Below are 12,917 nucleotides of genomic sequence, written 5' to 3'. Positions count from 1 at the left end.
AAGGTGTAATGTAGAACAATCAAGGGGGTGATCTTATTCAAATAAATGACTAGATGCGAGGTTGCTTTTATTAGAGCTATCAAGTTCAAACATTATGTAAGTATACTTTGGGACCTATATGACCCACAACTAGTTCTAATTGTCTTAATTAGTTGTGGTAATCACCACCAACTCCTACTAACAACTATAAGGATTTTGACAATCAACAAATCCAAAAGGCTGACACTAGAAATTGTGTTAGTTGGCATCAATAAAGATTGATTATTAGGGCCTCGCAAGCATTATCTCTTATATGTACAACATTTGGTTTATTAACACACCTCAATATTATCTCGACCTTCAACTAATGGCTATGCAGATATGTGAAAAATACTACATATGTATCTGTCTAGATCATATAGACTATTATCTACATGTAGTATCAATTGTGAATTCAAAGACACTTCCATCAATAACATGCTATGCTATTGAAATATACACTATACAAAATGACTATCATTAGCTTGAAAAAATAATATTTGATGGCATTTAAAGCCAATTTATATAATCTCTCTTAAGAGTTTAGTTCAATTCAAAAACAATATATGTTTGCATTTCTATCTTTTCTTACCAATAATTTATAATTGTATTGTCAAAACCTATGGATCCTTGCTAGTTTGACTGGAGAATTGGGAAAGGTCGTTCATACGAATACTAGGTCGAGTGTAGCATCAACAGTAAACGAATCTGTACTGCAATTATTGGCACACGGCATTGCCATAATTTATTTTCTGAGTAAAAAAGCAAAATGCCGTATGGCTGTTCCAATGGATCCAGTCGAACCTCAGCCATTCAAAATGCAATTCGGTCTGACTAGAATTAATTGCAACACCGCTGTTTGAATGGACCCGATGGAACCTCAGCCATGGAAAATGGTCTGCAAGTCTGTACTAGATTTTGCCTCATGAAAGTTTATCGTTAACTTGCGTGTTTTGTACGTTTCCTTAGACCAAGGTTTTTACATCGTCAAGATTGATTAACTTCCACGACCCGTGATTTGGGGGAATCTTACTGGTCCCCCTTTACGACTTTGAGACACCAGTCTACCTATTTATCAATTCATTTCACATAAAAATGATAAATAATAAACCGTACTCTACAATAATTTGATCTTTACCTTAGTAACAATTAGACTAGCAGTTGCACGCCAGTGTGCGTGCAACGGGAAGCCGATAGGTAAAATGGTTTGGGGAACTGGTTTTGTTAATGAAGCAGAAATATGTGCAGTATTTTTTTTAAAAGTGTGTATTTTCCAAATTTCTTTAATCTATGTTTTACCAAATCACCACCAAAAAAATGCATCATAGCAGAAATGAAACTTTGTATAGAAAGTATTAATATTTGAGTGACAAATTTGCACAAGGGTGAAGAGAAAGCAGCAAGTTATGTTCATTCATTGAATTCAGTTGTTAAACATAGTGGATTTCAGCAAAGGGGAACATTGAATGAAATGTAGCAATGATGGAAGAGAGTAACATAAGTAAGAAACCGTGAATGTTACAATGTCAATAAGTGTAAGCAGTCACTGTGGGAGGCTAGATCTTAACGACTCTTTAAAACATGATATGGTAACGGTGTCGTCATCTTGAACATGTTAATATTTGAGAAGATAGGGCTGTGAGATGTAAAATAGCAGGTTTGAAAGAATCAAATAATTTGAAAGCTGTTGAAAGCTGCAAGATGTGTAATGGCTGATGACGGATTGACCTGCAGTGCATGGAAATCAAGTAAGTACATTTGTCAGCAATAGAAAGTGTTACAGAGAACGTAATGTGCAAGGTTTAAACCGAAATGAGAACAACTTACATCTTGATGAGCAACAACATAAAGCCAATGCGATCAACTTGTTTTAAATTACAACGCCTGCTGAGTTTTAAAGCCTGCAAATTGTGGAAAACGGTAAATTTTAAAGTTGTGTATCAAAGTGTTGTGCACATTTAAAAGTGAATTTTGTGTTTCAATGAATGAAGTGTCAAATATATTATTTATGTCATGTTTAGTAGTATGGAGTGAGGAAATGACCTGGTAAAGTAGAATAAATATACATTAAAATTGCAGTATAGAAAGAGTTTTAAAGCTTGTAACTTTGGAATTTTTCAAGTGTTACTTTTATTGAATAGTACAATGCTACAATTTATAAAATAATTTAATAAATAGAAAAAAAATTTGGCATGTGAAAATGAGAGTAACAAGTAATACCTGACAAGAAAGAGGAACTGGCAATATATATTTTGCTTATCATGGTGAGGAAGGTCATGTATATCAAGCAAGTCAACCTTCATAGTTTTGTAAGAGGCAATTTGTAAATATTGCAACTTGAATGAAGTGCAATCCTGTAGAGAGAAGTATGTGAAAAAATTAGGCAAAGTGTCTCATATTCATAATTAGGCAGAAAACAATGATTTAATGTGAAAAAATTCTGTTTTCTGAATCACTAAATTAGAACAATGGGAAGTGGGCCTTGTATGATGAAGTCTAAACAAGTGAATAAAAATTCTAAGATGAGGATTGTTCTGAATCATTGAGCATACAAGGTGGAACTACGAGTGTTGTGTTGATGTCATTTAAAGAAATGAGTAGCACAAAGTAGAATGGCTAAAATTAAATACCATTAAAATTCTCAATGAGACATTATAACAAACTATGCAAAACGCTGCAAAACATTTTGATGTAAGCAAAATGTCGAAAAAATAGGAAATTCGAATATAATAGAATCAAGAAGAGGCAAAGATTCGAAAACTGAGAAGAGTATAAAAGGAGATTGTTAATCAAGCATTTTGAAATATTTTAATATAGAAAAGCAATTTTCTTGCAATAAAATGGAACAGTGGGAAGTGGACATTGTATGACGAAGTCTAAACAAGTGAATAAAAATTCAAATATGAGAGTTGGTCTAATTCATTGAAAATATAAGTTTGACCTGTGGAGTGTTGTGTGGATGCCATTTAAAAAAATGTGTAGCACAAAGTAGTATGTCCAAAATTAAATATCATTAAGATTGGCAATGATGCATTGTAGCAAAGTATGCATTTATAGAAATCAAAAGAAGTTTCAGTGAAGATTATAAGTTACTGGAATAAAAAGTATATTCATTTAAAAGCGGCTTTTATTAAATACAGTAACATTCTACTTGTATGCCTAGGCACAGCTACATCATGACCAAAACCAGAAGCAATTTCCTGAAGTGAAGATAAGCACCCATTGTGTATTTGAAAAAGAGGTTATCTATGAACAAAATATAATTAAATACTCTCGGTGCTCACCATCTCAAGTAGTTTGTTAGACTTTAATGTGGTAATAGAAATCATTTTTCCAAGCATACCGATTTATAAAATAATGAACTATTGAATTGATGAAACATATAATTTTAAGTGCCAACCAAGTTTTAATTGCTAATGAATGATAGGATCTCTTGTTTATTTATATCTTAAGGATTCTATCTGACCATACAGTATGCTGTCCTAAAATCATCTGTAAAGATGGAGGTATGTTCGTTACCATTTTAAATGATAGGTAGGTACATCACATTTGCAATGTGAATTTATATAGCCAGAGAAGGAGCATTCTGAGAATATTTAAATAATTAAAATGGAGATTGTTGAACAAATAATTCTTGAAACAAATAACATCTTATTAAAAAATTACAAGTAAAACTTATATGGGAGTTGGAATCCACTAAATGATGAACTCCACTAAAAAAAGAGAACAGTAAAGTTAACACATGGGACTTAGGTTTGCATAGTATGATAATATCTTGACATAAGCAAGGCGTTGTAAAATAGGAAATTCGAATATAATAGAATCGAGAAGAGGCAAAGATTTGAAAACCGAGAAGAGCATGTGGTGGTGGTCATTCACAAAAGAGAAAGGTTGAGAGTAATGTTATTTGTGAAACAAAATGACAATAATTAGTTATACTACTAATAAAGTGAGAAAGGAAGTAGTGAATTGAAATAGGGAACATCATTAGCAGAGCAGAATAGTTAAAAATGAGAAAGAAGAATGCAAAGAATGTTATTAATGCAAGGGAGAACGGCATACCAGTTGATTTTGGTGTCGGAGAGGGTGTTAAGCATCAATCTCGGGAATCTGTTGTATGAGATGTGCAGAACTTGTGACATCCACCTACAATTGTGTGTCAAAACATTCATTAGAAATCATGTATAAAGTGGAAATATAAACACGATTGAAATGTTGTACTGTTGATTAAACAGAAAAACAATTGTATTGTGAAATGCTTACATAAAGGCAGCCTCATATAACTAAAGAATGTCTGCTGACGACAACCCAAAAAGTGCCTTTACCATTATCTATAAAGTAACATCTCACTAATTATCCAACCTTTGCAAGTCTTATACAAAAGGAATATAACTTGAAATATGGGGAACAAAATGAACAGATATTGGTGAAATAAGAAAGCTGATTTAGTTTGGTTGGTCAAAGGTTTTGCTTGCATTGAAGGAAGCGACGTTAGAATGATTAATTTGCTAAAGTTGGAAAGCAGCTATAAAGTATAAATTGGGAAATGACCTGAAAATGTTTGTTTGTAATCGGCATGGAGTGCAATCATGGGTATGTTGTTGTCTGGTAATATGTATCTGTACATCAAAAAGAAGAAATATGGTTAGTTTCTGAAATTCAACATATATACAATTCATGTGCCAAAAGAACTGAAGGGGCGTGGCAAAGGGAAGTAATTACCATACTTGGGTGAGCTGTTTATGTTGGAGCAGCGACTTTTGAATGGTACAAACACTTTTGTAATGAAAGTCACCAGAGGACAATACACAAGCGCTATAACAATGAGAATAATAAAAGCTGTTAGAAATGTTTGAGTTGTGTAAAGTTTAAAACTGATTAGAAATATTTTCATGTTAGTGTTAAAAGTGGTAGAAAGTTAATTGTATGCCTATCTTTCTCTTTAGGGTTCAATCGGATGTATCGTATACTAACTTGTGCTTTGCAAAGTAGCATTTTGGTATGAAGTCACCTTCATATCTTTTAATGCTGGGCAGGAAAAGAATCTTTTATTATTCAAAAAGTACCAATGTACACTATGTAACGTACAATCAAACAAAACAACGTATGAGAATCTTTTAATAATTACTTCATATCTTGATATGCGTCAGTGGGAAAAGAATCTTTTATCATTCAAAAAGTAGCAATGTACACTATGAAACATAAATTCTAATGAAATAACGTATGAGAATCTTTTAATAATTAACAAGTTACAATAATGTATGTTCATTGCAAATAGAAAATTGGGCTATGGTTTTATATTATAAGCCGTTACCTGCCATGCTGCAATCCTCAAAATTCGCATATGGAAATTGGAGGCTTTGAGATTGGCTCAAGTTGCCTGGTGTGTTGCAGGCCTTGGATCCTTCCGTTGAAATCACAGCTGGAAAGTATTTGCAAAACAGAAGTTTCATATGAGAGGGAAAGATGTAGTGATCCACAGGTTTTATGTTGTCTTCTATTTAACTGTGAAATTGTACAGTGAAATATTTCTGATAGTGTGAGATGGAGCTTAATATTGGTGTACATTGAAAGAAATTTTTTGTAGCATATACAGAAACTTAGATAGTATTATTTCTTTCTTTTCTATCTATGCATATTAAGAAAAACAAAGAAAAAGAACAGACCAAGCATAGCATTGTTATGTCATACCTGGGTGAGTTGTTTATGTTGCAGTAGCGAGTTTTGAATGGAACAAATAGTTTTGTAACAAAAGTTATCAGAGGATAATACACAGATGCTCTAACAGTGAGATCAATAAAAGTTGTTAGAAATGTTTGAACAGTGTAAAGTTTAAAACTGATTAGAAATATATTTATTTTAGTGTTAAAAGAGTTAGAAAGTCGATGTTTTGCAAAGAAAAAGTACAGAGTAAGTATAGCATTTTTTTCTGTGTATAACTTTGTAACTGACCTGATTAGTGTCATAAATCTGGAATGCAGTGAAGTTTGAAAACACCCTAATTTTTTTTGTTTGTTGTCTGCAATTTTTGCAAGGGCAACACAGTGATAGATTCGAGATATTTAAATCTGTTTGCAATGAGGAGATAAAACATTAGAATAAAGAATGGGAGAAGTGGTCAATAGCTATAATGGTCAAATGTGAATTATTTTAAGAAACCAAAAGGAATATGACCTGAAATATGGGGAACAAAATGAATGGATATTGGTGAAATAGGAAAGGTGATTTAGTGTGGTCGGTCAAAGGTTTTACCTGCATTGAAGAAAGGCATGTCAAAAGGTTTAATTTGGTAAAGTTGGAAAGCAGATATAAAGTATAAATTTAGATATGACCAGAAAATGTTTGGTTGTAATCGACATGGAGTGCAATCATGGGTATGTTGTTGTCTGTTAATATGTATCTCTACAACAAAAAGAAGAAATATGGTTAGTTTCTTAAATTCAACATATATACAACTCATGTGCTAAAAGAACTGAAGTGGCGTGACAAAGGGAAGTTAATGTCATACCTGGGTGAGTTGTTAATGTTGCAGTAGTGACTTTTGAATGGAATAGAGAGTTTTGTAACTAAAGTCACTAGAGGATAATACACAGGTGCTGTAAGAATGAGAATAATAAAAGCTGTTAGAAATGTTTAAGCAGTGTAAAGTTTAAAACTGATTAGAAATATATTCATTTTAGTGTTAAAAGAGTTAGAAAGGTAATTGTATCTGTATGTTTCTCTTCAGGGTTGCATGGAATGCATCCGGTACTAACTTGTGCTTTGTAAAGTAGCATTTTGCCACCAAGTCACCTTCATATGTTGACATGCTCTGGCAGGGAAAGAATATTTAGTTACTCAGAAAGTGCCAATGTACAGTATGAAACATAATTTGTAATAAAAGAACATATGTGAATCTTGTAATAATAACTTTGTATGTTGATATGCATTAGCAGGAAAAGAATCTTTTATCATTCAAAAAGTAGAAATGTACATTATGAAACATAAATTCTAATCAAATAACGTATGAGAAGGTTTTAATAATTAAGAAGTTACAATAATGCATTTGCATTGTAAATAGAAAATTGGGCTATGGTTTTCTATTATAAGGTGTTACCTGGTATGGTCTAATCCTGAAAACTGGTATATGGAAATTGGAGGCTTTGAGATTGGCTCAGGTTGCCTGATGTGTTGCGGGCCTTGCATCCTTCCTTTGAAATCACATGTGGAAAGTATTTGTAAAACAAAAGTTTCAGATGAGAGGGAAAGATGCAGTCATCCACAAGTTTTATGTCGTCTTCTATTTAACTGTGAAATTGTACAGATACATATTTCTGATATTGTGAGATGGAGCTTAATAGTGGTATAGATTGAAACAAATGTTTCATAGCATATATAGAAACTTAGATACTATTATTTCTCTCTCTTCTATCTTTGCATATAAAAAAAAAAAAGGAAAAAAACAGACTAAGCATAGGATTGTTATGTCATACCTGGGTGAGTTGTTTATGTTGCAGCAGTCAGTTTTGAATGGAAGAAACATTTTTGTAGCAAAAGCTATCAGAGGACAATACATAGATGCTCTAAGAACGAGATTAATAAAAGCTGCTAGAAATGTTTGAGTAGTGTAAAGTTTAAAACTGATTAGAAATATATTCATTTTAGTTTTAAAAGAGTTAGAAAGTTGATGTTTTGTAGGGAAAAAGAACAGAGTAAGCATAGCATTGTTTTTTTTGTGTATAACTTTGTATAATTGACATTGAGAAGACTTTTTAGCTACAACCAGTGCTAACTTGAAAAGTGAGAAGTGTCCAAGCATGGGTATGTGGTTCTTTGTTAATATGTATCTCTACAACAAAAAGAAGCAATAGAATTAGTTTCTTAAATTTAACATATATACAATTTATGTGCCAAAACAACTGAAGTGGCATGGTAAAGAGAAGTTTGTTTATTAATTGATTTTATTTGAAGATTTGTTAGAATATGCCTTGAAAGAATTACATGGCCACATAAAAAGAAGAGAATGTAAACTATATGTGTTGGGTAGGTATGCATACCTTCAATTTGCAGTAGGAAATTTAGACTGAATGTTTGATTGAGAAGGTTTGCACTGGAGAGGCAATGTACTGTAGCTGGCGCACAAGGAGGGAAGTTAGTTAAAAGTGACAGAGAGCAATGTTAGAGCAATAAAAGGTGTCAATAAAGTATGCTTGAAGCCAAAAAAATGTAAATATCATACCTGGGAGAGTTGCTTGTGTTGTTGCAGTAACTTTTGAATTGAAGAGACACTTTTGTAACAAAACTTATCAGAGGTATAATAAATAGTTCCTCTAACAATGAGATTGATAAAAGCTGTTACAAATGCTCGAGTTGTATAAAGTTTTAAACTGATTAGAAATATATTCATTTTAGTGTTAAAATACTTAGAAATTTAATTATGGGGTGAGGAACAGATGTTTTGCAGTCAAAAAGAACATACTAAGCATAGCATTGTTTTTATTGTGTATAACTTTGTATAATTGACATTGATTAGTATAAAAGTTTGTTAACAGAGTACATTGTAAGCAATAAAAGTGACATATCATACCTGAGATAGTTGTATATGTTGGAGGAGTGAGCAATGTGAATGCGCAATGCATTGCAGCTGTATTATACCTGAGATATCTGTAGACAATTATTGAAGCGTGTATAGATAGGAAGGCTTGTGTGTGGTGTTCAATGCAGCATGGAGGATGTCTTAGAATGAATGAAATCTAAAATGAACAGCGAGGGAAAAAGAGTTAGTATGAGGGACGATTAAGAAAGTGCATGTTGTGAAGAGGTATGACAATGTAAAATTGTAATTACCTTGTTGAAAGTAGTGGAATGTAAGAAAGATGGTTTTGGAGCAAAAGTTTTTAAGGTGAATAGATATCTGTTTGCGCAGAGAGTAGCTGCAAACGAGTTTCTTCTTTCTTTCTAATGGTTGTATAAGGATTATTTTGCAGTTTGGAAAACCTTTCAAAAGAGAATGGTGGTTCGATCCGTATTCCATCAATTGTCTTGACTCTGGAAATAGCTGTGAATGTGAGGCCTTGCTTTTCAGTATTACCTATGTCAATGGTAGTTGTATCTAATGTAAGACCTTGGGATTTGTGAATAGTGATGGCCCAAGACATTGTTAAAGGCACTTGCGTACGCCTACCTCGCGTTATTGGCAAAATGGGTATATCTTTTGGATGTGCTATATCCCATGGAGGACCATTATAATCATTGAATTGGACAACCACATATTTTGGTAAGTCTGGTGGTTTTGTATTGTTTTCATATACAATTTGTTTTATGAGACCAATAGCACCATTAACAAGGCCAACTTTGATCCACAAGTTAGCTATTAACATCACTTGCTGATCAATAGAAAGTAATACTTCCAATGGTAGCTGTTCATTGGTGTCATATTCAGTATTTGTTTGCTTAGCAATTTTAGCTAAACTTAGAGCGACAGGCAAATTTAATTCTTTGAGCATTTTCCTGTTATGCAAGCGTGCAGATTCATTTGTTGCAAACAAGTGGATTGAAGAGTTGAAATCTTTCTTTTGTTGAATAGTTAATGTTGCATTTGTCTGGCACATTAGAAACTGCCAATCATGTTGGAGTGCTTGAGCGTTTCTTAAGTTGTGAAGAAGTGCTCTGAATTGTTGTTGTCTTATAGATGCACCTTGCTGGCGGAAAATAGTGTCCAATGTTATGACAATAGTAAAAGAATGCCATAAACTGAGGGCTGTAGAGTGTGAAGCATATATAGGTTTATCCATAACAGGGGGAAGCTGAGCAAGATCACCAACAAGAATCATGGACATGCCACCAAAGATGTCATGTTGTTTGTTAGGGAATGCTTGGCGTAAACGGTTATCTATCTTAAGTAGTAGTTTCGGGCCCAAAAAGCTCATTTCGTCTATCAGAATATATTTGATATGTTTCAATTGCTCTTGCAATGCCATTAATGATTGCCCTGTCAAAGGATGCATTTCTCTTATAGGTATGCGCAACCCTGCATGGATTGTTGTCGCTTGTATATTAAATGCAGCAACTCCTGTTGGTGCTAAAACAAGTAATGGGTTTTCCGCCATAGGTGGAGATATGTTTAATTCTCTTCTAATACAATCTATTAAAAATGATTTACCAGTGCCAGCAGTGCCTTGAACAATCATTCGTAAAGGTGTTGTTGCAGATTGATTATTATGATGTTGTAGAATGATGTTGAGCGCAACTTTTTGCTGAGGCGATAGCTGGTTTTTTTTTGTGTCTTGGCTGGAGATTTGCATGCTAGTGTGTTGGGATTTTAGCTTGCTTGTAGGTATGAACTGAAGGGCAGTGGAGTCTAGTTGATCAACCACAACAGTTGCTCCCCAAAAGTGGCTAATATCGTAATCACGACGGCCTAGCATTTGCAGATCATTCTGGACAAAGTTATTTGAAGCTCCCATTTGTGAGAGCTGCTCCCACTCGTACAGATTTGTATCATCTTGATGTTGGGAACCATTATTGTCACTGTCATCTTCGTTTGGAAGGGTGCAATCATCTATAATTTGTTGATTTCCCAAACGGTTGTAATTTGTCTTTTTAAAGTTTTTCCAATTTTTTATAATTTGTTCCTTTGAAGCTCCTATTTCAGTTGGGATGTCACGGAATGGTTTGTATAGCAGCAATTCAGACAAACAAAAAATCTCAAACTGATTGGTATCTTCATTTGGAGGCTCTGTAAACTGAGGATATACAGTCACAATTGCTTTTTTATCCCTGATGTGCCATTTTGTTTTTTTGCGTTGAGAATTATAGGAAAACCCTTGTGCTGATTGTAGCAAATTTGTTGCATTTAATTCAAAAGGGCGCTGCATATAAGCATGGATATAAGTTGTGGAAAGGTCAGCTCCATTATCTGATTTTATGACACGGTGCAGTATTTTTCTGCCAACATTTAGAGAGACAAATTGTCGGCTACAACTTAGAAGAGGCAATTTCTGTAACATATGGCAAGTTTCTTGTGCACTGATATCACGGTCTACTACTATGCCCATCATAAATTTCTGATATGTTAATAAAATGCTATCTTCAGATTTACTTGTATTTAGTATTGTTTTCAGCATTTCAATATAGGATTGCGATTTGTTTTCTGATTTTGAAGCATACTTTGAAATGTATTGGAGGACAGCTTTTTTTGAAGTGACTGGTTGACAATCGATATTAGCTCTCCATAGTGAAAGCATCCAAGGATTATGAATATTTAAACGATCATCATTCCTTGCAGGTTTATAGCATGGGTTGTTGTCATTGTCAACTGTCAATGTAGACATCTCTTGTTGAACCCATGGAGCTTTGTAACGACATTCAAATGTGGGACCTTTTTTCTTGAGGCATGTTTGTTCTGTACATTTTGTGTGTCTCTGTAAAGTATTAAGCAATGCTTCATAATCCAATGCAGCATCCATGGTGAAGATTTTTTTTGTATCAGCTAGGCAAGGGTCATCCATTGCAGTGTAGGGCATTGCATTCATGCGGTCTGCTGCAATGCGAGGGTTCCAAGCAGAAACATATTGGTCGAAGAAAGTTTTTGCCATTTGCACCTCATTATCATCTGTCCAATTAATGGTCTCCATATTTGGTGCTCCAGGGAGCCATAAGAAGCCATGAATATGGGCTGAGCCTCGATGTTGCCATTCATACCTATACCAATGATCCTTTGCTTGGAACAACTTTTGAATAATTTCTTCACGAAATATTGCAAATCTATTGTGAAGGTATAATGCTGTTATATGTGGATTGCAGATCACATGGTCTGTAAGTTGTTTTCTTGTAAACTGTGTGGTTTGGCCATCATTTTCAGAGAAGAGCCTATGCAAATCAGGCCATTTGGTATCAGTTGAACTTAATGTAAAGAACAGTGTTGGGGGCCCCAATTGGGAGATCATTGCAGCGAGCTCTTTTCTAGATTTACGCCAATATGCACGGGTGCCTCGAAGAGTTGCGGCAAAGCGCAACAATTGGCTAGGCAGCTGATCATCAGGAGTGTTTTGCAATCGTCCATGGAGTGCTTCGATAGTGGTTGGGACAGACTCTCCCAAATTAGTTTTAATGAAGATAGCTGCAGATTGTTGCGAACGATGTCTCATAATTAGATTGTAAATATAATACCGGAATCTAACATGCTGCCCAAATCTTTGATCAGCATATCTAAGTAAGTGGAGAGCATATTCATGTAAATAAACATGCTTGATACGTGGCTGTAGTGGAAGTGCAACTCCAGATGGGAAAAGGGTTGGGAATGCCATGCCTAACAAGCCTATTGTATTATATTCATTTATCGGAGACAAGTTTATTTCAGGCCAAGGGATATTATTATTAGTATCAACATCTAACTGCAAGGTTCTCTTAACTGTATCTAGTTCGCGGGGTGGAGGAGGCAGTTTTGGAACAAAAGATGATGACATATTTGCATCATATTCATTGCAATTGTCCAGGAGGTCTTCTGTTGGTGGAATACCTGTTACATCAGTATGCTCTTCTAAAGAGCGTAGCATATTTGATATATCTGTTGTAGTATTAGGAAGCAGGTTGACAGCATCAAAGTCTATGACAACATCATTATAGTACTGGTCATGTTGTATTTTATAGCTCAATGCATCCATAACATGGAATTTATTCACATAACAATCATATTTTGTGCCTTGTATATTACTTCGATGGACAATAAGAACTTCAAGGTCTTTTAGTCTTCATGGCAAAAGCTTTGCAATTTCTGAAATATCTTGGGGGAAACTTATTGTGTGACCAGAATATTTGTATTGGCCACCTTTTCCATGTCTGACTTGCAAAAGAGGAGCAACCCTAGCTATAAGCATCTCTTCTACTTGTGTAAGTTTTTTTAAGACAACAGGTTGCTC

At 34.3% G+C, this 12,917-nt stretch overlaps 1 protein-coding gene and 1 long non-coding RNA gene across 4 annotated transcripts; both read right to left on the bottom strand.

The window, feature by feature from the left end:
- Positions 1–1,404: 1,404 nt before the first annotated feature.
- Positions 1,405–4,772, bottom strand: LOC131876733 (uncharacterized). The gene is made up of 6 exons (XR_009372815.1): positions 4,746–4,772; positions 4,570–4,637; positions 4,081–4,164; positions 2,239–2,372; positions 1,846–1,919; positions 1,405–1,746 (listed from the first exon to the last, which is right to left on the bottom strand). It is a non-coding gene; the product is annotated as an uncharacterized LOC131876733 (long non-coding RNA).
- A 586-nt stretch (positions 4,773–5,358) lies between these two features.
- LOC131057322 (uncharacterized) lies at positions 5,359–11,704 on the bottom strand. 3 transcript variants are annotated; one of them, XM_059215111.1, is made up of 9 exons: positions 7,491–11,704; positions 7,115–7,208; positions 6,774–6,829; positions 6,527–6,614; positions 6,351–6,420; positions 6,193–6,270; positions 5,971–6,086; positions 5,710–5,799; positions 5,359–5,440 (listed from the first exon to the last, which is right to left on the bottom strand). In XM_059215111.1, the coding sequence occupies exon 1, from the start codon at positions 11,631–11,633 to the stop codon at positions 8,895–8,897; it is 2,739 nt and encodes a 912-aa protein (XP_059071094.1). In that variant the 5' UTR covers positions 11,634–11,704; the 3' UTR covers positions 5,359–5,440; positions 5,710–5,799; positions 5,971–6,086; positions 6,193–6,270; positions 6,351–6,420; positions 6,527–6,614; positions 6,774–6,829; positions 7,115–7,208; positions 7,491–8,894. The 3 variants fall into 3 exon arrangements, with proteins under 3 accessions (XP_059071094.1, XP_059071111.1, XP_059071071.1); XM_059215128.1 differs by having other exon boundaries at positions 7,115–8,129; positions 8,237–11,704; XM_059215088.1 differs by having other exon boundaries at positions 7,115–11,704.
- Between the last annotated feature and the right edge of the window lie 1,213 nt (positions 11,705–12,917).

This window comes from Cryptomeria japonica, chromosome 1 (genome assembly GCF_030272615.1).
Source record: "Cryptomeria japonica chromosome 1, Sugi_1.0, whole genome shotgun sequence".
Classification (NCBI taxonomy): domain Eukaryota; kingdom Viridiplantae; phylum Streptophyta; class Pinopsida; order Cupressales; family Cupressaceae; genus Cryptomeria; species Cryptomeria japonica.
The sequence above is the reverse complement of the archived record's forward strand: the minus strand, read 5'-3'. Positions and strand labels throughout refer to the sequence as shown.

What these genes read in the sequence shown, in the direction of transcription:
- LOC131057322 (XM_059215088.1), bottom strand. Translation starts at nt 11,633, where the DNA reads ATGGAGACCATTAATTGGACAGATGATAATGAGGTGCAAATGGCAAAA.